Consider the following 26,710-nt stretch of genomic DNA (forward strand, 5'->3'; position numbering starts at 1 on the left):
ATTATTTTGTTGCTGCGGCTCAAAAGGACCTCGTCAAATTGCACGGTGGCTGCAGACTGAATGTTGATTTCTCTTTCGTTTAGTTTTAACGTAACATTAAAATGACCAGGCCGCTGTCCGTGGTGCTGAATTCGATTTTGTGATCGGAAGAGCTGATATGGACAAAAACCTGTTACACAATATTTACACTCACTGCAACAGAAATCGCGTAGCATGCATTTTTCATTTCAGGTGTATGCAGCTGTTTTATTGAAATGTGTCTGATTCCAGACCTTATACAGGCCCTCGTTGAGGCTTATTTTACTTTTCCACTGTAATCTTGGCAGCAGCAGAGGGCCAAAATATTTTGAAACTCATATATTTATTTATGTATCTGAAACCTCACACACAAGCTAGAGAGAGAGCGCAAGGTTGGTGCTGTAAGTCTGTAAGTACCGAACAGTAGCTTGGGGGCGGTGTCCTGCTCACTAAAAGAGGAGTTAGTGAGCGCGCACGACTCCACTTAAATTTTACGCGTCACTTGTTCGTCCAGGCGTTTACACAGAAGATACCTCGTTTTCTGCACAAGCAGGACCATGCTGCACTTGGATTTTATATAGAAAATACAAATTTCACCTTAATAACATTATTTGATTATTATTATTATTTTTTAAAAAGGCAACAACAGCACAGAGCAGCAACAGCGTGTGTGGAGCAAGTGGTCCCAGAAAGATTTCCGTCATGGGAGCGTATGGATGGAGCTCAGCGCGTCTTGGCTTTGTCGTTTGGGGATTTTTGGCATTTTTCTGCGGAGAATTTGTTCCACAGGCTGAAGCAGGCTGCAGGGAGCGAGAGAGCCCAAACTGCTGCACCGGCCGGAACAACGAATGTTTTGAGTACTCCAGGAGGAAAACAGTGTGTTACTGCGATACCTACTGTCAGAAAACAAGAGACTGTTGCGAGGACTATCAGAGCGTTTGCCAAATATCTGGTGAGTTGTTTGCTCTGTTGAGCTCGCTGACATTTGATATCAGATAACAGCAGTTTTGTCTATTTGAAGTTTGAAAGCTCAAAGAGCGAGGAAGAAATAAGGTATGTAGTGTATATATGTTTTGAATCCTATCCAATGACTGCTGCTGTTCATTGTTGTTTAGTTTTGGGGAGGGATGGCTGCCACTGAGGTGACACGTAGGGAGTGAGACATACTACACGTAGCTGTTTTTAATATGCCCAATATGGCTCTTTGTTTTAAGTGACCAGCGAGAGGTGACTACTGTCTGCCTTGTGTGGTTTTACATTTGTAGCTTCGACTCATGACCTTCACATCACAGCTTCACATTGCACAGCCTGGACATTAAGTGGTCTGAGAGACCATAACAACATTAGTTTCGTCTTAAAGCCAGAAAAATGACCTTAAATTAGAAACACTCATTTGCTTATTCCTTAAAACGTATTTGTGGGCAACCCCCCATCATCAACCAGGCTTTTGCTATATATGGACAAATGAGGGAACAGACACCATGGAAACAGACTGCCAAAGATGGTCAGAATTACAGTGGAGCTATGTCTTAGATGTGACAGACAGGAAACACTCTGACCTGTAACAAAAGCAACTCTTATAGTGAAGTATTTGGCACTACTCAAGTTCACAAAGAGATTTCTCTGGCATAAATACCCTGAGAATGTGACCCTCTTAAGCACACTTGAGGGGTCAGTCCTAAAGGGAAAAGAGCTTTTAAACTGTGGAGCAATCCCACTATTATATACAAGCTGGTTTGAGTATTTTATCTGTTCTGTGATGTGAATAGGCTGCCCCATCCAGACTTCAATCACTAACTTAAAACTGTGTACACAACTAACACAAGGACAGTTGTAATACACTTCATTAGACCTCACTGTTTACTATAAAGAGCCCATAAACACCTGCTAATCAATTTTAGCTGTAATACTGCCGTTATCAGAGCTACACTAGTTTTTGTACAGGTTAAAGCTCAGCTAAGGAGCATATGGTAATACAAGGGATCTAAAATGGAATAAGGATCCAGCATTTCATCTTTGCTGTATTGTCAGGCTTTAGAAAAGCTAGGCCATGACAGGAGACTTCACTCAATGTCTTTAAAACAGATCAGGCTGGTGGCATAAAGTAGCATGAAGGATGAAGAGGATTATTCAGGAATGAAGACATATTAGTAAACAAGTAGAGAGAAGAATTTTGAATGCATTGCGAAACCAAAGGTCAGTATTAACTCCCCTTTTCAGCCACCTGCGTATGCTGGTTCTAGTTACGTGGGAGGGGCTTAGAAAAGAGAGGACTGCTTATTTCCAAACATTGGGAGGTTTTTTTCTTCTACTTTAAAAAAAATTCTCCTTTTTTGATTTACCCTATTGCATCTTTAGTCCTTTTGCATCATTAGGTTTAAGCCATTTTTGCATTTTCAGGATTCTTTACTTTAAATTAAACAATTGAGTTTCTGTAAATTTAGGCTGAATTAGACTTGAGTTTGTTTGTCTTTAAATATGCTCAAGTGAAGCAATTCATCTCAGTAAGTGCCATGTCTGCTTTTATTTTGTTTACAGTACTGTTGTAGTGATGTGGTCCTTTACTGCAGTGTGGTGGAAATGTTGGACTGAAATTGAAATGGGGGTAGATAAGCTAAAGTATTCATAAACATCAGTATATTACTTTAAATTGCACATGAAAGAGTTAAGATTAACATACACATGAGTTTTTCTTTTGGCTTTGCTCTCAATGCCAAGCTGTTTTTATTGTTATGGAAACATTAGAAAGTGGATTTTTTTTAACTAAATAAATAAACTCTACAGTGTTTGTAAAACCAGAGATGTGACTTTTTGAAAGCAAGGGAGGAAGCAACACTTTGTAAACAGACCCAGATTTCTTTTTAATTTAACAATCAGCTAGATTGCCATTCAGAAACATCATTTTGCCATTCACAAACCAGATCCATGTGTCTGACAAGCTGAATGTTAACAGGAAATGAGCTCAGGTTAGTGTGGAGCCATCATTGTAACAGCCTCTTATCTCAGCTCTTATCACAGCTCACAGCTGCCCTGTGCAGTTTTTTTTAATTTTTATTTCACAGTCTGAACATAAGAACGAACCCACATGGATCAATAAACATTTTGTATGCAATCTGAAAATCTTTACAGTAAAAACACAGCATTTATCGTCAGGCTTGGCTCTGCTCCATCCTAGCCCCCTGATATGTCCTCACCCACTTAACACTCAGAGTTGATCCTGAAGCTCTGCAACACATCAAGCAGTTTGTGTGTGACACTATTGGAGGCTGTAATTACCTCCTGTTTGCTGGAGCTCAACACAGTGCTTTGAGTGGGTGACATCAGAGCAGACACAGAAAAAAACATGGATATAAACACTCAGAGATGTTGTTAAAATGAAGGATTTGACAGGAGTGTGAACTGTGTGTAAACACAGAAGGACACTGTACAAGTTAAAGTAATGATTGAGCAAAATCAACTTGTTATAACATATAGCAAGCTGACATGATTTTTCTATTTTATGAACTTCATGTTTTGGTCATCAGTCTGGCTTATATAACTTCAGTAGTTGCAGGCTATTAATTTCCAAATGTACACCTCACAGCAAAAACTACTTGTAGGCATCTTTTGGCTGGTTTAGCAGGTCGAGCTGTTGGCCACCATTTTTTTTATTATTCTAGCCACAAACAAAAGTAAAAGTTTAAACCTCTCACTAATTAATGTTTATCTGAAAGGAAAACATCTCACAGTAAGATTAAGAACCAAGGAACAATGAGCTTTTGCTTCTGGCATCAGCACCTCAGAAAATTTGCTTATATTTTATAGAGACGTGCCAAATCTTTATTTGAAATCTTTGAAAGGTTTTTGCATTGGCAAAGATTGTGATAGATATTTAACTACCAGGAGGAAATGAGTTTTTAAAGACATACTTTGTATTGGTCAAAATCAGCACACCTTTTAAGTTGGTTTTGTCAGATTTCTCTGTTTATTCCATTCATGTATGAAATTAAACTGGATAATGCCCCCAAACAACTGCCAAATAAGGTCTCAGAGGCATTAAAGGATGGTTGAAGCGTGGTAACACTTGCTTCCAGAAGGACTTTGATGTTGTCTCCTGTTATAGAAGTGATTTTCATACACCAGTTTCAATCTTAACTCTATGGTTCCCATTACGATAAGCTCCCATTCCTCTTCATTGACTCTAGAGATCATTTGGGGCAGTATGAAGCAAGAAGGGGCAGCTTCTCTCTTCTACTGCAGCCTCTGGTGGTTCTCACCCTAACAGGAAAATACATTAAAGCCTCTGCATTTGGTACATGAGACTTTTGCTCATCATTCATCTCTCTCTCTCCTCTCTGTTTCTCTTTATTTTCTCTAGGGCACTGTGCAGTATGTTGTCATGCCACAATGTTTCCCTCTTTCCACCTAAGTTCACTCCCTCTTTTTCTTCCTTGCATCCCACATGTTCTCTGTTCTGCTAGTAGGGAATGTCTTTACATAATGAAGACTAAACAGGCCAGCTGTTGGATTTTTTTTTTTTTGGGGACAAATATGTTAAACACCTCTTGGCACTCACATGCTACATTTTGCAAATCTGATGTGCAGCATCTGGTTTCTTCTTGACAGGAAAACACTGCTGAGCTTGAAGGGCATTAACAGTTTTCACTCACTTACTGTACGCACAAATGAAGGTGCATATGCATATCACTAAATCGAAGGGGGCTTGCAAAGGGAAACTCCTGCCTTGGCTGTCTGTAGTGTTTGATTGCTGTGTTTGACTCTGTCCACCTATCATCAGGTAAAGGTCAAGGTAATTTCAGTACATTATTCCCTTTTTCTAGACTTCTTTCCTCTGCAGCTTCAAGGTTTTTGTCAGACTAATGGTGTTGGTGAGCAAATAGTGAGCATTTTCACACAGAGAACCTTTTTGTTTGACGAAAAATACAAAGATAATCTTTATTTTTTGTCAGCACTTCCATTTTTTTTAGTGTATGTCAAATCCGAAGCTCAGTTGAAGCAACTACACGAGTAATCTACTCAACTTTGTTAATGCTTCCATTCCTGAAAGGAAAAATTTAATCGTGTTTCACAGACAGACAAAGATCGCCTTATCTGTGAAGCCTCTAACTGTAATTCTTCTTTTTCTTTCTTGTTATAGTTTTTCTTCTTCACTTACCTTTTTTTTCACACACTATGTGTTTATACAAGTTCCTGCATTTAAGCATTAGATATTATTAATCTCTGGCTCTTTTCCACAGCATGTCTTTGTCCTGTCTTTCTCCCCTCAACCCCAGCCATTTGCAGCAGATGGCCGCCCTTCCTGCTTGTATATAGGAAACATTCACCTGCTATTAGGGCTCAGTCCAGTCTTCTCAACTCCTATTAACAGGCTTGAGGTTCCTGTTTTGGTGAAGATTATAAGGCTTGTCTGATGGGACCAAGGCCCAGACAGGGAAGGGAGGGTGACCGTGGAGGCTTTGAGGTGCAGTGGTCCTCCAGAGCAGCTGGACATCTGGGTCTCATCAGAGAAGAGATGGGGCTGGAAGGAAAGGGAGGGGGTGGGTGAGTGAGTGAAGCTCAGAACCAAAAAAAGGAGACAGATGGGGGGGAAGAACAAGGGAGAGTGGGGGACAACGTAATCAAAGGAGTGGAAGATAAAGCAAATTGGGCAGGCAGGTCTGAGACCCTAAAATGGAGGTAGAATTCAAGGAGAATAAAAGGAAAGGCAAAGGAATGCCATCCCAAAAGGCTATTATCCCACTGAAACAAGAGTGACTGGAGTTTGGCAGAAGTTGAGAGATAAAAGTGCTTATGTTGGATCATTGGTCATTGGTTCTGTTTAGTTTAATGCTGTCTGAGGCTTTGCCTGCTGCCTGAAAAATTAGTCATAGACAAGCAAAGTCCTTTCACTTTAAACTTTGACAGCAACCAGATTTGTACTGTGGTGCTGCTGGTTCACTGAAACGGACGACTTCCCTGTTTTCCATATTAATGACACTTACGGTAAACTGGTGAAAATAATCTTGATGAAAACAGAAAATAGAGAAATATCATTAGTTAAATTACAAAAATAGATTTAACCTGGACAGAATAATGCAGTTAAATTGCTCTCCAAAAATAAGAAAACGCACATCTAAAATCTATCTCAGAAACTCTGTTAAAAATATCAGCTTTTCCAAAAGACAAAAGCTGAACATGCTGGGAACAAGTGCCATTTGTTTCCTGTATTGGGGTCAGAGGTCAGAGGTGGTGGCAAGCTTTCGAACTGAAGACTTTCTCATTAACAATGCAAACAGGGGACAAGAGTGACTATGTGGGTTAGGCTGTCAGACTGTCAGCAGGGTTGACATGTGGGTGGTGGAATTGTTGCACTGGTTGTGCCAGAAGCAGACTGAGGGACCACCACAGCTTGGTAATTGCCTTCTGACCTCTGGCAAATCAGCCCAAATGGCTGAGACTCCCAGACAGGGCCTTAGTCCTGCTTATGTGTATGTCGGTGTCGATCACAGGGATAATAGCTGTTTCTCCTCCGGGTGTGGGAACTAGCCAACCCTATTGATTTCACTGCACGCTCTGCTATGAAGCAAATACCTCAGCTGGACTCCTTGCTTGTGTTTTTCCCACCATGAGAAAGGAAAACAGCGGCATGAAAGCTGCCCGTGAACGTCAGAGGATGTAGCAGCGGGAAGGAAAGGCAAGAAGACAGGAGCAAGGATAAGAAGAGGTGGAGGAGGCAAGGGTAGGAAGCTGATACGGTTGTAGTGTCTAATGCCATCCCACCCTGAGTAATCTTTCAAGAAAGTGCATGTATCTCATCACGTTTACAGAGGCAAATGAGCATGCCTGTGTATTTTAGGGAAAGAATAGAAGAGGTTTAAGTGGGATGATTTATCAGACAGAAATTGTTTGCTGTGTGTGGTGATCTGGGAAAGGCGAGTGTCAGGTGGGCAGCACTAATGTGCAGGAATGCAGAGATTCCACTGTGGCTTTGTGGATCGGCTGTGTCACTGAGGCAGCTGCCCCCCCCCCCCCCCCCCCCCCCTCCTCTCCGAACCCCCAACAGGACCATGGGAATGAACCAAACAGGCGGCATCTTGAAAGCACTCTCTCCCTCTCTCTCTGTCTCATGTTCACACACATAATTATTCACTCACGACATTGTATAGTGGGGTGAGTGTCTATTATAAAGACAGTGTAAGGGAGATTAAATGAAGAGGGAGGATTAGATTCAGTTATGGTATATTTATCCGCCCATTCCCTGTAATTTCACCACCAACGTCTACAAGCTTCAAGCTGGGTGCACCTGCTCTTATTGTCGCAAACTTTTATTTTAAAGGATGAAAACAGAAAAAGCTCTAAACCACAAATGTCAGGCTTTCTAAAAATATTATGGTGTATACATGCTTACAGCTGTTCACTGTTGTGTTGAACTTACCTGATTTGTTTATGTGTTTGTGAAGTATGCCCTTCCTTGTAAAAACAAGACTATTAAAATGTCTGCTCCTATTTAATCTCTGTGCTGAAAAGCTCTTGATTACTGCTGGAGTTTTGGGGCTTTGATCAAGGCAGTCATCTAAGTGATACAGCTTCCTCTTTGCTTGATGTAATTAACTAAATCAGCCTACTGAACAGGAAGTATGATTACTAAAACTGCTGTGTTTATGTGGCATGCTGAGTTCACGGGCGTCCGTGTGTGTGTTTGCGTGTAAGTGTGGGGTAGAGGGAAACCAGAGAGAACAGGATGCAAAATTAGCCTCTTATTTAAATGGTCCCCCCACATTTGACCTCAGTTGCAGACTTCCTGAGTCTGGGGTTAGGCTGATCTGAAATAAGTACATGGTAGTGACCCAGTCACTCGCCACCTACCTACCCAAGTAAATGTTCAGTGGACTGGCATCAAAGTCTATATCAGGGCATCTGTTGCAGCTACACTTTAAGCTGTATGGTACATGACAGCAAAGATTAGGGGAAAGTTTGCAGCTCCCTCTGGACTACAGATAAATTCTTTTTCATAATTAGACCTCTTGTTTTACTATATCAGAAAGAAGGGTATCTTTCTTCTTAAACACCTCAGTCTTTTTAAATAAATGTAAATCTCACCTTGAATCCCCTAACTTTATTAAACAACCAGTAACACTGAAGAATCTATGAAGAAATATTACTTTATAATCCATTTAACTCCTGCAATCTTAAGCTAATCTATGGCTTTCTGATTCCCTAGCAGCCATTGACTGTGTGGTGGGATCATGGGGTCCCTGGTCATCATGCACATCTTCATGTGGAATTGGTAGCACGGAAAGGAGTCGCCAAGTATCTGTTCCCCCTAGAAATGGAGGTACACCCTGTCCTGATCTCAAACAACGTCGAGGATGCTTCGGAAACAACGCCATATGCAGCACCGCGAAAGGTGACAGCCTGACTTTTTCTGCATTTATGTATGTTACAGAGTTCAGTTCACTAGCACTGTTACAAATTAAACAAGCGCTTTGGTATTATCTGGGACAACTGTTAACTTTCTTTTGCTGTAAGAAACAAATCTTGAGTCTGCATGCTCCATCTGCCTGTCACTTTGCTGATGGAACAACTGAATTTCCCCACTGAGGAATAATAAAGGATATTTCTATTCTGTCTTCAGCTGTGCACTTTTCCAAGTAATTAAAAAACCTTAAGACAGGAAAACATTTTGAAAACTTACAAGGAAAGCTGAACTCACTTTACCTTAGAGCTGAGTTGCTCAGATTAAACAGTAGATGCCTTTATAAGTATGATCTTTACTGGATGCAACAGCTTATTAGACCTATTTGCCCTCTTTTTAATTCTCATCTGCCCGTGCTTATACCTGACTTCCAGAAGTCGCAAAAATCTTGCCTAATTCTTTCAAGAGGAACTTCAAGGACCCTTGGAGGAGACCACACATGCTGATGAAGGAGGAGAAGGCCAGGTAAGTCCTTAATATCAAACCGCAAGATACCAGCTTTGTTTCATGTCTCTAGTGTAGGATTTGTCGGGGCAGTGGCAGGTGATTACAGATGCCCTTTTTTAAATGTTTGGTAATTTACTTGAGTTATTTTAGCCTGTGAGTCATGGTTAACGGCTTTGTCTGGCGAAATTATTACATAGAAATAACATAAAAGATTTTATTAAAATATAAAATCTTTTATGTACTTTCAGTAGCTTGAACTACATTTTAGTTGCAAGTGCTTTGGTTGTGTCTGAAATATTTTTTCAGCATTGATTATAGCTGGAACTTCTTTAAACAGTTTTTTTTGTGAATTGCAAAATAGTTGGCAGGTCAGTCAGCACTGCTGTAGAACCTTTGATTAAATATTTAATATGCATATTTGAGTTCATACCATCACCGTAATTATACAAACAGTAGCCTTTCTTTTCTTGCCAGCAAACTTTCAGATGCATCTCACTCAAGAATAAAGGCACTTATTCAACATTTTCCTTGCTTCCGCTAACTCCAAGGCTGGTGGATTTCACAACAGGTTCATACCATATTTTCCCCCAGTTTTTCCTTTATTTAAAGGTCAACTCTGAGCACCAAAAGATTAGGGAATACTGGCAAAGACTGAGGTTGCTATAGCAAGCACGTCCTCAAAATTACTTTGGGTGTGTAACATGAACTCTGTCATTGAATATTTGCATCAGGAGCTGACCTTTCCTGATAAGTCAGACGTAATCAATTTAAAAAGAAAAGCCTTCGCTGTATAAATTTGATCTTTGATCTAAGCTGATTACAAATCTTCTCATTATGTTCTCTGGGAAAAAATCTGAGCTGGCTTCCTGACAGCTTACAGCTTTTCTCAGTAATTAAAATGGACATTGGATACTTTTGTTTTGACTGAAACAAAACATCAGGGGACTGGGAGTGCATTACTCATAAATGGCATTGATTCAGCATGAATTTTACAGAGTAAGAGCAATTTCACACAGACATCTGGTATATTAATAGTGGTGTCTTTGAAATTAATTGAAGAAGTGAGGGTTAACAGCGATAACAGTGAAATGATGATCAGTTGTCTTTGGATGTATATTTAAATCTGGATATTAGTGGATATTAGAGACTGGACATTAAGACAAGGTCATTATAAAATAAGGGAGGATGGACCATAACACAAGGCTGTTGTGCAGATTTAGCTTGTAAAAGCTCAGCAAAAGAAAATAATATCTGTCTGCAATTTTTAAGACAGAAATTTTAGTCAAAAAAACAAGTATTTAACAGAAGGTTTCACTGTGGAAAAGTTAAGGAAACAAAGCAGAGACATCCCACTACAGACATGCAGACATATACTTTATGTCTTACAGGCAAACAGAGTAAGGATTTCATACATATTTACAACTTTCTGAAATATTTCTGAAATAATCTGAGGAAGAAATAAAGGGAAACTTCATGTTTTCTTTGACAAGTCACCCAAATTTGGGTAATATTTTGTCACACCTGTCTGAATCAGCTGCAAAATAAATAGCGGAATTAACCCATTTATCAGAAAAACAAGGCTTTATTTGTCCCTTTTACTGTGCAGACTGAGCTGTGATTATGATGGGATAATCCAGGCGATCAAGACACAAGTGAATCACTTGTGTTACTTATCAGCAAATTTTTACTTTGTTAAGTAATTAAAGTATTAAACTTGGGTCACCAGATACAGTCACGATAAAAGTAAAGTACACCTTTTTGAATTTTAATTTTTTAAGTATCAGGGAATAAAACAGTGTCAGATAAACAGCAATGCATGAGATATTACTCCATGTCATTATTTATTTAAAAAGCACCAAGTGAAAAGACAAAGAAGAAGAAGCAAAATGTGAAAAATGAGCACACCCAACGATTTTATAGCTTGTGAAAGCATATTTAGCAGCAATATCTTGAGAGTTGGTATGAGGCGTTTGTGCTGTTTTGCTGCATTTAGATGTGCAAAACATCTCAACTCTGCAAAACTAAGCCATGCTGCCACGTTCCTTTTAGAGAGAAGAGGCTTTTCCCTGTCAATCATTACAAACCATCCATATTTCTTCAGACTTTTTCTGATTGTATTGTCACGAGTTTTAACATTTAGCATTCTAACTGAGAACTTTAAAGTCTGAGATGCAGTTTCTCTGAGCATTGCACAGTCTGATCTTGGGGTGAAGGGTTAAGCTATAAGTTTATCACACAGTGCGTCTGCATGTTGGCTTTTATTTTTGTTAAATAAACAAAGACAGAGTGTAATATGTCACATTTTATTCACCTGAGGTTGTATTTAATTAATTTTAAGACCAGCTAAGGACCAGATGATTATTATGCCTTGATATGTAAAACCTCTTAATTCAAAGAAGAGATACTTTGTTTGTACCATTAGTGTAACTTTAAACAAAGCAGGATATTTTTCAGAAACTGGAAAGCTTAAAACTGGCACATGCCCCTGTTTCTTCATCTGAACATTTTCCATCTGTGTTTTCTGTTTGAAATGCTCTGGTTTCATATGTGAGCATGAATGATGTGATTGACTGGATCATTGATGTGTTTCTGAGTCTCAAATATATTATTTGCCTTTGAGCATTATATTTTTGACTTGATAATGAATGCAGGTAAACAGAGTCTTCTACTTTGACACCTTCTTTCCCTTTCTTTACCCTTGCTTGCAGTTACTGTGTGCATCTGCAAGTGAAACAGGCTAGTGCGGCATGTAGACTCAAACTGTGGACCGCTCGACTGATGAGAGAGACTGCTGTCTGTGTGGAGTGTCAAAGTGATGCCATGGCAAAGTCAGATCGCTGTGGAGGCGATGGTGTAAGGGGCACCAGGTAAACAAGCTAACTTAAAGATAACTGAAGATATGTTCATCCATTACATTCCTAACTCAAGCTTAAGTTAAAAGGAATTTGTTACATGCCTGATGGGCTCCTCTGTTCTTTAGGACCTTCTGGTCAGCAGCTTCAGTCGCGGGCTGTCACGGTTCCTGGATTCGACAGTTTTCTTCTGAGCGCTGCCAGTGTTCTGACAACTCTTTCCTCTTTGTTTGAGGCGGCACGCTACTCTCAGCATCCTGCCAAGTGCAGGACAGCCCTGCCAGCCAAGCCAGACCCTCCAATCCAGATTACTGGATGGGTAACTCAAGGATATTAGCAGCATCCTGCCACTTTTTTTCTTTCACCTCATATTCTGTACTGTATAAACTCTTAAAGCACACATAAATTCTTGCATTTAACGTCTGATTTTACAGCCACGTAATTCTCCTCTAAAGCACAGCATCTATTTGCCTTTTTACCTCTGAGTCTTTGCTATCTACCTCCATCAATACAAGTGCATTTTCTAATGCATAATGTATAAATATAGAAATATATTATTTTGCTTTATACATTTTCTACTTATGATTGGTTTATGTAATGTATATGTGTCTATATAGCTTCAATAATTTGTATCCAACAGTGTAAACATCAGACATCTGTCATTTATCCCCAAACAGTCCTAAGTCATCAGTGGTTTTGGAGATACTAAAACTGATCATCAAAGTCATATCCAAACTAGGATCCTTCGCTCAGTATTTTGATGTTGTATCTTTTTTTTATCCCAAAGGGCAAAGTTGAATATCAGGTACTGATTCTCAGGTGCTTAGATTTCAAGTCTCATTCATGTCTGCCTCTTCTGGTGGTCAGTCACAGATGTTTTCAGTAACATGACTCATAGCGGAGATCAATCACATCTGTTTAGACTTAATATTGCTGGAGAGGAAAAAGAGCCATATAAGCGAATTCACTGTGGTTCTGTCTGTCTTGTGTCCAAGACTTAAAAAATGCTTCATGATTACTCGCCCTGCTCACGGGGGAGTTTTATCAGAAGAGTATGATCCAAGATAAATATCGTGAACAGCCAACTCCTATATTTTTAATTAACCGAATCTCCTCCCAGCGCTCCCTACAGTTCCTTTACTTTTTTCAGTTCTGTTTTTGTTGTCTCTGTTGACTCTGTGTTTTCCCTCAAATAAAATACAGACTAACTACAGCTTTACCTTCTTGAGTTAAACGACACAGCATAAATTCCTGCATCTCTTTTGCTGTTGGGTTAAGAAGAAGGCAGGTGCAGTCATGTTATGGAAACCTGTTACTTTCTCTTTACATCCCCCATGTCTGTGTTTGTGTGTTTATTTATTATAAACCATGTGGTAATTTTATAAGTGCAGCACAGCATTTTCTGTACACTGTCCATTAGTGAAATAAAGAAAACTATACCGCCATATCTCCCTCTATTGTATTTCTACTGATGTGTGGATTTCACTGCATCATTGCATTCAGTTTGCAAATCCTTGCCACTGTTTTCCTTTACACACCTACAACATATCTGACTTCTCCCCTGTGCAGTAACTACTAGCATCAGCATGACACTGATAAGTATATTCCTGAGTTTACAAGCAGCATTTCACACCATTTCAACGCAAACATGTCCATTAACATATTTTCTGGCATTCTTGGCATTTTTGCGTGGGCTGTAAACGGGATGACGACAAACAAAATGACAACTAATGTGTATAATCATGTTTTGTTGTTACACTCTACTGAAATTTGGGGTATGTTCTTGTCATGTAAATTCTGGGAATTTTGTGTATATGTATATATACTATGTGTAATTATGTGTAGACGAAACATGACAGATGTGGCAGCTTACGTCATATGTAAAAGTATCTTCATACTGGTATTTGGTTTGGTTTTGCGGATTGCATATTCTGATAGCCAGTTTGCCTCCTCATTTAGGTGATATATAGACTAGTTAAGTGTATATGGAGAAAGGGATGTTTGAACCTTGAGACTCGCCCTATGACAGCTGGGATGGATGAACCTTGAGATTCACTCTGAAAGGCTGCAACTCTTCATGTTTACAAAGCTTGTGCTTTTTGTCACTCTTGGCAGTTTTTAATTTTTTTCCAACCATATGTCACATAAATAATACCAATTAAACCACATTATCAGAGGCTTCTTTGTTCCCCATAATTCTAACTTTATTTGTAACCATTTCCTCTGTGTGGAGTTTGCTTGGTCTCCCTTTGCTTGCATGGATTTTGTCCAGTTACTCTGACTTCCTCCTAGTCCCCAGACATGCATGTTAGGTCCTGTGATAGACCTGTTATGCTGTAGAAGCTCAGATAGGCTCCAGCCTCCACCTAAGCATGAATTAGCACTGTTACAAGGGTGAATGCTCATAACATGACCAATATTATGAGTGCCATCATATGTACAGGTAAATCTTTATGTACAAAAGCTCAGGCTGGTTTGGCTCTCAATGATGTGAAACAACCAGACTCCAACACATCGATTCCTTAAAAAAACTAGTGCATGGCTACTTCATGTCAGAAGTACTTGAACTTCACCTCCTCCATCAATCTCTCCAGCCTTCCTCCCCCTTTCTCTGCTCTCCTCCCTGATTCCTCATCCTAGCTCACTACTAAACTCCCCTTCGTCAGCACAACTCTTTATTTTCTCGTACTACAACAGCGGCAGTGCTGTCTGCCTGACCAGTGCATCCCCTGTGCTGCTCTGCCACTGCTGCTAACCTGCTTTGCAAAGGGCAGGAAGGCCCATCTCTGGCCCGGTGCCTGATGGGCTCCGACAGCAGTGTGTTCTGGGATTACAGCCACTGAAAAGGGGGGCATTCCAGCACTGGTGGCTTTTGTCACAGCATGGCCACTGTTTACTTTTGACAAGACAGCTGTTCAAAGCCCTCCTGGCCCCAGCGTAGGGCGTAAAGGGAAAGAACCCAAAGGTGACTTCCGTTTACTGGTGGCATCGCTGGACTTGGCCTGAGGCCCCTTCTTCTGCTACTGCACGACCATCTTAACTTCACATTTGACATTGCCCTGATGATAATAAAACTTTGTTTCAACATTTCATCCTGCACATGCAAAAATATTTATTCCATTTAATTGCAAAGTTTCATAGTGTTTTCCTTGCCTTGTTTCTTGATTTCTTCCCCATGTCTTGTGCTAATGATGCCACATTTACCCAGCACTTCCATTTGCTTTGTTTACTGGTTTGTATGTGTGCACTACATGTGCGCAGAGTGTCAGCTTGGGGCCCTTGGGTAGCTGGTACCTCTGTTTCTTTGTATATAGCCTGCATGTGGTTTCAGGATGCATGTACTGTAATTAGTAGTTATCCTAATAAATGCTTGGTGCCTCTGTAGGAGCAGCTGGTCTAACACAGAGGAATGATAATGAATAGACGGCTGAGCACGACACAAGTGGTACACAGCCATACAACAAACTCTCACACATCCTCACATGACAAAATTAGGAAAACGGAAACAAATAACTATATTTGTGAATTGTATGTAAATTCCTAACAAAATCCTTTCTTTGATCTGAAAAACAAAAAAACAAACCAAATCTCTCTCTTGCTATCAGCCCATGCAAAAGTAAGACACATACTACCCAAAAATCTAGAGAAATTAATTCCTGGGAATGTGGCGCCCCTCTGTGGTGCTTTGGGCTTCCTGCTTCACTTGTAACAAACAATGTACAGGACATCTCAGACTTGTTCTATACGCTTTATTGGCTATGCAGACTTGATTACAACAAATGATAAACATGGCAAAAATAAGACATTATAACCATAAAACCATATTTTTAATCATCTTAGTAGAATAGCGTTGTGTTTTACTTTAAAAAAGTGGTTCTTTTAGTCAGAAATGGAAGATACAACAATAAGTAGTATAAGGGCTATATTCCTTCTGTGACAGTTTTTATATTAACATGAGCTTGTTCACATTATTTGTCCAATAATGCAGCATTCAATGAATAACCATAAATACACAGGATTTATATAAGGCTAATCAAATCCTTCAAAAACAAGAATAAACTTCAAAAACAAATTTCAGAAATGTCAGAGGGAAGCTTCACATGGTGAGCGGTGCCAGTGGTGACATGGACTTGGCACAGCTTCAAAAGCTAGTCTACTGTACATACAAATTACACATAAGGCAAATGTGACTTGAGCTAGGCTAGCTGCTTGCTTGTATTTTTTTTTTTTTTTAAATATAATTGTGGCGTGGCAGGCCTAGGAATCACAGTTACACTGACATATGAATGTCACACAAAAAAATGATCCAGTTACTCTCCTTTAAGTGAATATTTAATCATTAAAATTAATTTCCTCATTTGTAACAGAATTTGTTTGTTCAGCACGAATGATGAGCAAACCAACAGCCAATTAAACACCTAAGGTGATCAATAAAAACAGAATGGAATCAATGAAAGTTCAACTACATACATTCAGATAGAGTTTGAGAGAAACTTAACAGAGAAAATAAACAACTCCAGTGCAGAAAGAGACAGACAGTGACATCCAAAACAAGCAGTGAATAGTCTTTCCTTTAAAAGAAGGAGGTGGAGAAAAAAAATGAAGGCCCAGGTGAGAGGATGATCTGCGGTCAGTTTTGGTTTCCTTGAGTTGAATCCAAGTGTTTATTACAGTTTTTTCATCTGTTGGTTTGTGTTGTGGATCTTTGTATCCATTTTGTCCACTTTATTTAGCAGAGCATCAATGGAGTCGTCCTGAACATCAATTTCAGACTGCAGACCAAGCCCAAGATTCTTCAGTCTACCCAAGCCTACACACATCTCATCTAAGACATTCACAAAAGACATCAGTTCAATTACAGCAGACAAACTTTATATAAAAAACGTGGTATGTAACTAAATAAGTGCAGAATTTCCCTACCCAAATTTTTGTCAAGAGTGTGGTGAGCCTCCTTCAGGTATCTGTTCTTAGGGTATCCATTCTGTTGAGATGAGCCATCATCTATTGATGCAGTAGCTCCAAATCCTAAAACAATGAAGTAAGAAATAGTGAGAGCCAGTAAGTGGTGGGAAGATACCGTAATGCTGAGGTTCTTGTTCCAGCACTTACCTCCTGTATCCAGTTTTCTTAGGTTGGGGTGGCTAGCTTGGTACTTATCTTCATTTTCTCTGCTGCTGGACAAGGCAGTCTGTAATCTGAGAAAGTCAGATAAGAATTGTTCAAACATTTTGGGAGAGACGGTCAATAACAAGTTGTACGCATGAAAGTAAAAAATAAAAATGAATTACCTGAACTTCTAAAAGAAGTGAACATTACTTTAACACAAATTCAGAGTAACTGTTTTCATGCTTTGTTGTAAAATATGATAACTTGTCCCTACACATAACAGCATATCAATCTTTAATATATTGAAAGTCCTCTAAATCACAGAACTCCTTGATTTGTTTAGGAGTTCAAACATGCAGAAATGAAACTGGATGATGCTACCACACCTCACTGACACAGAGAATAAAAACAAACTTACCCTTCACTGGCCTTGTAGGCCTTTGGCTGCTCAGGTGGTGGCTTTGTCTCTGGCGTTCCCTTAAAATAATTGACAAGGCCGCCCCACACACTCTTAATACTGTTAATGTGCCTTTGACTGGTCTTCAGGTCTTGATCCATGTTATCCAGCATCTTGTCTGCCCTCTTTATAGCCTCACCCTGTCGCATCAGCTCCTGCAGACAAGAAGAGACTAATTCAGGATGAGGTATGGGAAGACGGGGCCTTTAAAAATAACTCTTTGTTGACTATGACCTTTTCACAGACAGTGTCAATTCTTTGTATAGTAGTGTGAACCTTATTCATTTAAGATACCTCTGCAGTTTCCACACCCATCTTCTCCGATTCATAGATGAGGCCAAGTGAGCGGTAACTGCTATCCACAGCAGACTGCGCTGTACGCATCACTTCCTGCTGGAGGCATCTCTGCCTCCTCTCTGCTTCACTCAACCCACTGTCACTTGGCTCGTCATCAAACCCCCTACTTTTAGGCTTGAAATCCTCCTCATCATCATCATCTGCAAACGGGTTGTGGGATTTAGGGTAGGCCATCTGTGGAGCAGAAACAAATGTTTTGGTAATTTTAGCTAAAGGACTATAAGCATCAAGTTACATGCAGTTTAAGAATGAGCTTTTCTTCACAACAAGGAGTTTTTGTTACCTGTAAATAATGGATTTTACATTGCTTAAAACTGGAACAACTTCTTGGAACACAATCAAACTATAAACAGGTTAATAAAAGATAATATATTTGGTTCCAGTCTTGATGATCTTTGGCTTTTTTCAGCTGCTCCCTTTAGGGGTTCCCTAAACAGATTATCTGCCACAATCTGACCCTCTCCCTGGCATCCTCTTCTGCCACACCAACCCTCTGCATGTCCTCCTTCGCTGTATCTATGAATCTTCTCTATGGTCTTCTTGTTTTTCCTCTTGCCTGGCAGCTTCATCTTTAACATGCTTTGTCCAATGAATCTAATATCCCTCCTCTGCACATATATCAAAACCATCTCAACTACACCTCTTAAACATTGTCTCCCAAAACTTGATAATCTTTTAAGTTCACTTATTCACTGATTAAATCCTTCAAACAGTCTGAGTGTTATTTATCTTGACTTCAACTAAATTCGCAAAAGCAACAGTTGTCTCAAGGTGCTTTGGATTGCAAGGTAAAGCCTATAATAGTAGAGAGATAACCCAAAGGAGATCCCCTACCCTCCCCTGCCCTCAATTTTTACTGGAAGAGACCTCCGGCAGAACCAGGCTCAGTTAAGGACAGGCATCTGCAGATCAGCTGCACACACATCTAGCCATTCCATCTATTTTCTTCTGGTTATCAAATTCAGGGTCATACGGTGGACTGGAACCCATCTCAGGAGTCATAGGGAGAAATGCAGAGCTAACACATAGGAGACTCTTTGGCACAACATGTTGAATTCCATGAACTGAATAGGCGGAGGAAAATGGATAGATCGATAGATAGATCGCACCTCGTCGGGAAGAAACGTTATTTATTATATTTTGGGATCGGATAGCTGAATAATTAAACGATGCGTAACATAATACATCTGCTATTTAGATAATAATTAGTTTTATTAAAACAGTACGTTTTTGTTGATAAAAGAAGGTTAATTGTTCATTTCGAAACTTGTCTGAACTCGTGCGATTACGAAAGCTCCAGCGTGTTAGCTTCGGCTAACTTCAACGTTGTCCAACAAGTAATTCGAGCAAGAGTTAGGTTTGTCAACGTATTTCACATTAATCATCTGCAACAATACCTGCTGTGTTATATTAAGAGGAGAAAAATAAAACAGTATTGCAAGTCAAGAAATGTTTGATGTATCGCCGGGGTGTTGGTCTGCTAGTCAACCGTTAGCTTAACTGCCAGTCAACTAAACGAACACATCCGCAAGAGTCACCACAGGCAGTTTTCTCTTATTGAACAAATGCTGTCTAAAAGTGTAAAATAATAAAAAAAGACACAGTAACGATTAACTTAACAGACAAACCTTTGACCACAGGAGCCGCGGCAGACGATGTTGTTGCTCTATCAGCTGACTGAACTCTTCCTATCACGTTTGATGACGTTGCACACACACTTTCGCGACAGCTGATCTTGCGTAAAGGAAACGCACACCAGGGCGATATTGGGGTTACTCACTGATAAAAACCCACGCAGGTTGTAATGTAAATAATAAAACTACAATCCATACATTTGCTTAATTTGATCTATTTCAAGCCCTTTGTGAGTGAGTTGCTGCGGTAACGAAGAGCCCCTGTTAGAAATGTCCCTGCTGAGTTGCCGTACTGCGGCTCTCCCAGGCAGCCCCGCTCGCTTGTTTCCTCTCAGCGATGAATTGCGCTGGTTTAATGTAGGGGTAAACATGTCCGTAATGGGAGGTGGTACGAGGGGGTTTTATTTTAACACAGTCCTGTCGCTGGCCCGCTCTTTAGCCGCTCACCGCCCCGCACCGGTCGAAAAGGTGAGAAAACAAGCGTGAGCTCCAAAACACGCAATAATTAACCATGTTAGTAATTAGAAGCAGTGGCAGGGTTGTTCAGGGTGTAGCTGCGCTTCCGCACAGGCGGTGGCTTATTTTGATCAACGACATGACAACCAAGCTAACATTTAACAGTTATGCTCGTATGCTTGTGTGCGAGTCTCCGTGGTTAGAAATCTCTAAAACGCGAGCAGTGGTCTCCAAAACACTGAATCAGAAAAGTGGGCAGTGCAGAGGAAAGTGGCGTCGCTGTGTGGTGCCTGTTACTGCATCGGACGGACAGAGCGGTCAAGCTTGATCGGCACTGCAGTCAAACAGGTTTACAGAGAAATCTTTGAGACAGGAGTTCATTCACAGGCTGCTCTGTTTGTCTTTACTGCTACCAAAATCCGCCTACATGTGTTATATAGTTGGAAACCTGTTGCAGATTGATAGTTGGGTCTTACCAATATAGGAAAGGTTTTTAATTTTGAAAAACAAAAAAACAATGGGTAAATTTTGTAAATGAAAGTAAAGGGTTAGAAGGGAACAAATGAAGCCATTATCAAAAAGCTGTCACCAAGAGTTGTAACTTTATCATGGGTTATGTTATGTAATGCCCAGTTCCACTGTGTGTTTGAGCTGTAGGGAGGAAACTGCCTGGCACTTTATCAGATATCATAAATGCTTGTATCTTGCTTGCTTGCTGGGTTATACAGTGTGCATAGAAGTGTACAGATTCCAGATGTCTTCCGGTAGATGATCAGGTGACCCTGAGCCATCCCTTAGTTGCAATAGGGTAAGGTGATGGAGGCTTCTCGTGATGCACTGTTTCTTCTTCTTCTTCTTTTCACTTTCCCTGTGTTTATATCTCCCTTTACTTTTAACCCTTAGTTATTATTAATATCTGGCTCTCCTTCACAGTGTCTTTTGTCCTGTTTCCCACTCCCCACCCCAAGCTGTCTTGGCAGATGGCTGCCCTTCCCAGAGTCTGGTTCTTCTTGAGGTTTATTTTTGTTGAAAGGGAGTTTTTCCTTGCTACTTTTGCTTGCTCATAGGAGGGTTGTCTGATTGTTGGGGATTTCTCTCTATTAGTGTAGTAGAACTTAATTGAACAGTGTAAGACTAACAAATATTACTCTCATTGAACCACACACTCACTCTGAAACATCTGGAAGTTTGCTTCCGCCACTGAAAAAAAGTATTTTGCCATCTGTAAGTCCAAATCTTTGGTAATTATCTAAAATTTTAAATTTTTGGTATCTCAAAACTTTTCCTTAGTAAGTTATACGTATTAGAAAATAACTTGAAATTTCAAGTCATTAAGGCTAATACTTGAGAAAATAACCCCAAAATTTTGACTTATGGATGGTAACACATGCTTGTTTTTCAGTATACAAACAGGTTTTAACACTTGACATATTGTCTAATCCTGTAGTGTTATGTTTTCATATACTGTGTGACACAAACACACTGGGCTGTCAAGTGAGATAAATCAGCTTGATGTGTGAATATTAGCAGCCTGGACTGTTACTTTAATATTTATTTTTGGCCTTTTAGGTTCAGAAGCTGCAATGTATGTGTCCAGTGGAAGTCCGTGGTGTGTTCACTCTGGATGTGCGTCGCAGAGATGCTGTTATTGCATTGGCTGTGTTTTTGGTGGAATCTGGCTTACAGGTGGGTGGATGTCAGTAAAAAGCTGAGCAGTTTTCATTTCGCTTCAAGCTGTTCTGGTAATACAGTGGATTTAAGATTTCATAGTTTAGTTCATTAGATAGTGAAGTATTGGCATTGCATATTGACACAATACTAATTTTCTATTTTCCTAACTGCTTATCAAACTCTGTTTCACAGGTATAGCAATGGTAATATTGTATTAGAACTATTAGTCCACGTTTGCTCCTGTGCTCTCCTCTGACTACATGTATCCCTGTGATAAGCTTATTCTCATAATCTGATTAATCTGGCGATTAGACATGCAGTTAGCCGTGTAAGCCTCTAACCTCATCACACTTAGACACAGTTGGGAAAGCTTCCCTTCTGTTTGACAGCATAGTGCTGGATGCCTTACTTTTATTTTTAAAGCTGTGATACACTTTCTTTGACCCAGATTTTCTTGTGTGAGATAACCTCGTTGTTTTGATCCGTCAGTGCTTGTCAGGCATGCAAAAGTGCTGATTTTATGCTGCAGAGTGCACTTGTTTGTGGTGTGTAATGATTTGTTTTACTCCTGCAGCACAAAGACATACTTGTTTCTTACTTGCTGAGCCTACTGAGAGGGCTGCCACGGGTCCAATGGATCGAGGAAAGCTCAGGAAAGAAAGGAAAGGGTAAGAAGAATCCTCTTATAGTGAAGCTTTTAGTTTTACAATAGACTCCTTTTACTTGTGGCAGTAGAATTTCTAGCAATTCTTATTAATTAATTGTACTGTGTTGAGATATATTACACTAGACAGATGGGTTAATTTATACTTGAATTGCATATTGTGAACTGCTGTTTCTGTTCAGCATAACGCTCTGTTGCTCTAATTTTGATGTTTACATTTTTGGCAAATCTGCTTATCATTATTTCTTTTCTTTTGTTCAACCTTATGAGGCATTCAATTCAACTGTGTCTGTGTAACTTTCTGCTCCTCAGAATTTCTCCCCGTAGCAGACAACTTCAGCTTCTGTCTAGTGACTCTTCTGTCAGATGTGGCTCAGAAGGATCCAGACTCAAGACAAGAGGTCTGTTTAAAAAGTGGTGATAAATCGTTATATTATTCACAGGGTTGGGGTGCATTGCATTTAAGTGCTAACTCACTGTTTTTGCACTGTTTTCACTATAGATCTTGAACACTATAATGGAGGTCATGCAGGCGTTACAGGATATGTGCCAAACACCGGATAATCATGACAAAGGTATAGATAGAAATGCAACAAACATTCTGACTTTAGCTTTTAAAACAAAAAAAGAACCTTAACGCTGCTCTTTTTTGTCTGCAGTCTTCCTGTGCAAGTATATTGTTCCCAGCCTGCTTGGCATGACTCGGGCATTTGGCCGCTACAGCCACACAGATGAAGCTCTGTTATCCAAGTTGTTCCCCAAAGATTCTCCGCAGGCACGATGCGTTACAGAGGAAACAGAGGGTGTACGGCGCAGATCCTTCAATGACTTTCGTTCTATTCTGCCGTCCTCACTTCTTACAGTGTGCCAGAGTGATACTCTGCGCAGACGCACCGGGACCAACCTAGATTCATCTGCACAGGTCGGTACATGTTGCCGGATTCCAGACGTGTTTTGCTTGTTCAGGATAATTAGGGGACAATCCAGAGCAATCATAGTTTTATTTGCTTTGTTAATTCATATTATTCAGTGATAATGGTGGTATGTTTCGTTACCCATTAAAGTTGTGTAATGTGCTTTCAAACAGATCAGTACAGATCCAGGAGGCCACTCACCCTGCTCTCCTACAACTCCTAGTCCACATTACTTGGAAGGTAAAACTGAAGAAACAGAAGTTACTTTAAAAATATTTGTGTCTTAGTTTTTAGCTTAGTCTGGCAATTCAGCTCAGCTTATTATTATCAGCTGTCAACATTATGTAACAACTGGGCACTTTTTTTTAGGTTTGTTAGGGTGAACTGCAATATCCCCCATATTGTAACTTTGTAATAAGCCAGACTATAAAAACATTGTAACTGTAGTTAGCCTTTTTTTGTTTGGGTTCATGCCGAGTTTTATAGCTGCTATGTTATGCCAGATTGGCCTTTAATTGCTTTATGCCTGAAGTAGTATTTCCAATCCTGTATTACTCTATAATTTTGGAAATGCCAATTCATTCGTTGTTTGTGGTCAGATTAAGAGTTTTGTAACATTTGCTGTATTTCCACAGATTTCCTGTTAACTATGTTGCATTCCAAACTCAGGGAATGTGTTTTTTGTAAACTGTCTGGGACAGACTCAAAAAGTGTTTTATTTCAGTAATTCTACACTTATAATCTGCAGTATTACAAGCCATAATCTGTTACACAGAAAGGTTTAATTGTTGCTATGGAATGTAGATTCAGTAGAATAATGTGCAACAAAAAAAACCCTTATTTTCCAAAGTGAACTAATTCTATATTATTGAAATAGTACCCACTGAGATCTAATGGAAACAGTCATATTTCATCCTACTTGTTTTTGTTAATAATTCTTCTGCTCCCACTGATTTCAGGTGCCTATTTTCCAGACAGCAACACAGTCGACCCTGACTACTATTTCTCTACAGTCAGCTCCAGTTTCTCGGTATCTCCACTCTTCCTGGGGGAAGGAGAAAATGAGGTGGAGGTGCCTGTGGATCTGCTCCGACAGCTCCTTGCCATGGTGCAGTAGCCTACTACCCGTACACCGCTTACAACCCTTTAAATCTTTTACTTTTGCTTCTTATCCAGTATATGTATCTTGAGCCTTTACAGTAGTTGTGTGCAATGTTGGCTTGCAGGTGAAGAAGTTTGTGTCCGAGTCCTTTTTGAAAACTCTGGATGCCACAATGACAGAAGTCATAGAGGTAAGCATATGACCGTTGTCGGTGCAGAATTGTAAATGGTAAATTCAAAGTTAGACACAGGATCTTATCAGTTAAGTAATCTGTTCTGTCAATGTCTCCTCTGTTTGTTGTTAAGTGTAATCCTGGAATCAACCTCTATTACAAAACCTTCAGTGACCCTCTCTATGTGTGTGTGTTCAAAATGCTGCGGGACACACTATATTACATGAAAGGTAAAACAACAAAGAGAGCGTATTTATTATGCATTGACAGCAGGCAGCCCTGCCGTTGCTATTGTTCTGTTTGCCAGCCAATTTTGTGCTGAACACTATTTTACAAATACTCATTCTCTCTTTATGTTTTTAAAGCTCTGCAGCCAACGTTTGTGCGGGAAGTGCACGATTTTGTACTGGAACAGTTTAGCAGCAGTCAGTCGGAGCTGCAGAGGGTTCTTCATGACACTGGAGGGCTGCCAGGGGAACAAAGCCCCCTCAAGCTTCGTTGCCAAGCCAACGCTGCATGCGTGGACCTTATGGTGTGGGCCGTTAAAGATGAGCAAGGTAATGGATTGCAGCAGAAAGTGAACAGTGTGTATTCAGACATCATAATCAGAGGGATCTGGATGTGTTTGCTGGTGCTGATGCTGTTATATTTTTTTTCTTCAGGAGCTGAGAATTTGTGTACCAAACTGTCAGAGAAACTGCAGTCAAAAACCTCCAGTAAAGTCATCATTGCTCATATGCCTCTGCTCATCTGTTGCCTACAGGTATAATAATATTAATACAAATGTAGAAAAGTACAGTGTTACAGAAGGTTCTGGACATTTTGTTTCTGTGCTGGGCATTGGTTTAATGGTTTTATGACTGTCTTCTACTTCATTTCAGGGCCTGGGTCGCCTGTGTGAAAGGTTTCCAGTAGTTGCTCACTCTGCCACAACCTCTCTCAAGGATTTCCTGGTGGTTCCTTCTCCTGTTCTTATAAAACTCTACAAGTACCACAGCCAGTACAACACAGGTGCTTACTGTGTAAAATGGTTTCTTCAAATCCACGTCTGAGCTAAGACTCAAAACTCCTATCCTCATAAGAATTTTGCTCTAAAAACACCATGAAGCATAATTAGGATTTTTTTTCACAGCAAATATATATAGTTTAATTTAAAGAGCATAGTCTCTTCCAAGTCTTCACACAGAAAGGACGTTTTCTAAGTTGAACACGGGTTAATAGCACCAAAGTTTCCTATGACTGTGCTGCGGTAAACCTGCAACTTCTGCGTGAAAGTACAGTGAAATTAATATTTCAATTGCCACTTTGAAAACAGCATCCAGCACACATCTATCTTATTCAAAGAACAGCACAGTTGGTACAAAGATCAATGAGTCATATTGCTAAGAGCACAATGACAAATATGCATCAATAACAATGTCATTGTTAACAGCGCCTGTCGTGCCTAGACATGTTCATTGATGAGTGGCTACAGACTCAGAACAGTTGTAAATGTAATTCAGGGTATAGATTTTTGCCTGACCACAGAGTGCTGTGTTTTTATAGACAAGTCATTTAATTTATAAATTACAAAATGCGCTCTTTAGATTTTACACTTGGCTTGGTTTTACATAGTGTTATAACTTGTATTCTGTTTGCGCTAATATTTATGTGTTTGTGCTGCTGATACACTTCTTTCAGGCACAGGAGAAATTAGGATAAATGTGACCAATGAGCACTCTCAGTCCACCTTCAACTTACTGTCAAACAGGAAAGACCAGCCTTCCATGTACGAACAGCTCAGAGATATTTCCATTGACAACATCTGCAGGTTGGATACAAACACACCTAGCACTGCTCCTCTGAGATTTAAAAAATAATTCAACTGTTTTTTTTTTAACTTTCTGTTTTTACATTTTTGTCCTTTTCTCTCTCAGATGTCTGAAAGCTGGTTTGACAATGGACAATGTCATAGTCGAGGCTTTCTTGGCTAGTCTTTCAAACCGTCTATACATTTCACAGGAGAATGACAAGTGAGCAACATTTCTAGTAAAAACAAAATACTTTAGGCTTTAGAATCACCCAAGTGATATCCAAGTCCTTGACACAGATACCCTGATGAACTGCTTTAAAAATAAATAATCTAATTTCTTCCAGGGATGCCCATCTAATTCCAGATCACACCATTCGAGCACTTGGCCACATTGCAGTAGCTCTGAGAGACACTCCGAAAGTCATGGAGCACATTCTTCAGATCCTTCAGCAAAAGTTCTGCCAGCCTCCTTCACAGCTGGATGTGCTCATCATAGACCAGCTTGGCTGTATGGTCATTACAGGAAATGTATGTAGACATTGCAGAGAAACTTGCTCCCAATTTTTAGATGTCTTCATGGTGGACAGGGCATATAGGGAAAGGAGTAAATAAT

General features: G+C 39.9%; 3 protein-coding genes across 6 annotated transcripts in view; 2 read left to right on the plus strand and 1 right to left on the minus strand.

Moving 5' to 3' along the window:
• The first annotated feature begins 472 nt into the window (after positions 1-472).
• Positions 473-13,825, plus strand: LOC308404964 (somatomedin-B and thrombospondin type-1 domain-containing protein). 2 transcript variants are annotated; one of them, XM_080895295.1, is made up of 5 exons: positions 473-970; positions 8,222-8,404; positions 8,848-8,938; positions 11,629-11,787; positions 11,901-13,825. In XM_080895295.1, the coding sequence occupies exons 1-5, from the start codon at positions 721-723 to the stop codon at positions 12,004-12,006; spliced, it is 789 nt and encodes a 262-aa protein (XP_080751421.1). In that variant the 5' UTR covers positions 473-720; the 3' UTR covers positions 12,007-13,825. The 2 variants fall into 2 exon arrangements, with proteins under 2 accessions (XP_080751421.1, XP_080751420.1); XM_080895294.1 differs by having other exon boundaries at positions 475-970; positions 8,219-8,404; positions 11,901-13,824.
• A 2,437-nt stretch (positions 13,826-16,262) lies between these two features.
• On the minus strand, positions 16,263-19,461 carry snap29 (synaptosome associated protein 29). Its single transcript, XM_080894848.1, has 6 exons — positions 19,321-19,461; positions 17,630-17,866; positions 17,297-17,490; positions 16,882-16,967; positions 16,693-16,797; positions 16,263-16,597 (listed from the first exon to the last, which is right to left on the minus strand). Exons 2-6 carry the CDS (start codon positions 17,864-17,866, stop codon positions 16,440-16,442), a joined length of 780 nt encoding a protein of 259 aa, XP_080750974.1. The 5' UTR covers positions 19,321-19,461; the 3' UTR covers positions 16,263-16,439.
• Positions 19,462-19,582: 121 nt separating this feature from the next.
• pi4kab (phosphatidylinositol 4-kinase, catalytic, alpha b) overlaps positions 19,583-26,710 on the plus strand; it is a 29,669-nt gene continuing 22,541 nt past the window's right edge. For 2 of the 3 annotated variants that reach the window (XM_080894845.1, XM_080894846.1), the window contains exons 1-16: positions 19,583-19,794; positions 21,352-21,468; positions 22,028-22,121; positions 22,430-22,518; positions 22,620-22,692; positions 22,777-23,039; positions 23,205-23,271; positions 23,991-24,139; positions 24,258-24,323; positions 24,439-24,535; positions 24,671-24,862; positions 24,968-25,068; positions 25,187-25,316; positions 25,986-26,115; positions 26,222-26,317; positions 26,442-26,625. In XM_080894845.1, the coding sequence (XP_080750971.1) occupies positions 19,597-19,794; positions 21,352-21,468; positions 22,028-22,121; positions 22,430-22,518; positions 22,620-22,692; positions 22,777-23,039; positions 23,205-23,271; positions 23,991-24,139; positions 24,258-24,323; positions 24,439-24,535; positions 24,671-24,862; positions 24,968-25,068; positions 25,187-25,316; positions 25,986-26,115; positions 26,222-26,317; positions 26,442-26,625 (2,046 nt within the window). In that variant the 5' untranslated portion in view covers positions 19,583-19,596. Of the gene's footprint in view, positions 19,795-20,510; positions 20,591-21,351; positions 21,469-22,027; positions 22,122-22,429; positions 22,519-22,619; positions 22,693-22,776; positions 23,040-23,204; positions 23,272-23,990; positions 24,140-24,257; positions 24,324-24,438; positions 24,536-24,670; positions 24,863-24,967; positions 25,069-25,186; positions 25,317-25,985; positions 26,116-26,221; positions 26,318-26,441; positions 26,626-26,710 lie in introns of all 3 variants that reach the window. The other variant, XM_080894847.1, reaches the window with a different exon arrangement.

The sequence above is a fragment of the Rhamphochromis sp. 'chilingali' genome (assembly GCF_963969265.1).
Source record: "Rhamphochromis sp. 'chilingali' genome assembly, chromosome: 10".
In the NCBI taxonomy this organism is placed as follows: Eukaryota; Metazoa; Chordata; class Actinopteri; order Cichliformes; family Cichlidae; genus Rhamphochromis; species Rhamphochromis sp. 'chilingali'.

Excerpts from the sequence above, each read along its gene's own strand:
- LOC308404964 (XM_080895294.1), top strand. The coding sequence starts at position 721 with ATGGGAGCGTATGGATGGAGCTCAGCGCGTCTTGGCTTTGTCGTTTGG. Across the intron at positions 8,939-11,628 it reads ATGAAGGAGGAGAAGGCCAG|TTACTGTGTGCATCTGCAAG; the intron begins GTAAGTCCTTAA and ends CCTTGCTTGCAG. Across the intron at positions 11,788-11,900 it reads GATGGTGTAAGGGGCACCAG|GACCTTCTGGTCAGCAGCTT; the intron begins GTAAACAAGCTA and ends TCTGTTCTTTAG.
- snap29 (XM_080894848.1), bottom strand. The coding sequence starts at position 17,866 with ATGGCCTACCCTAAATCCCACAACCCGTTTGCAGATGATGATGATGAG. Across the intron at positions 17,491-17,629 it reads TGGGTGTGGAAACTGCAGAG|GAGCTGATGCGACAGGGTGA; the intron begins GTATCTTAAATG and ends TCTTGTCTGCAG. Across the intron at positions 16,598-16,692 it reads CACTCTTGACAAAAATTTGG|ATGAGATGTGTGTAGGCTTG; the intron begins GTAGGGAAATTC and ends TGAATGTCTTAG.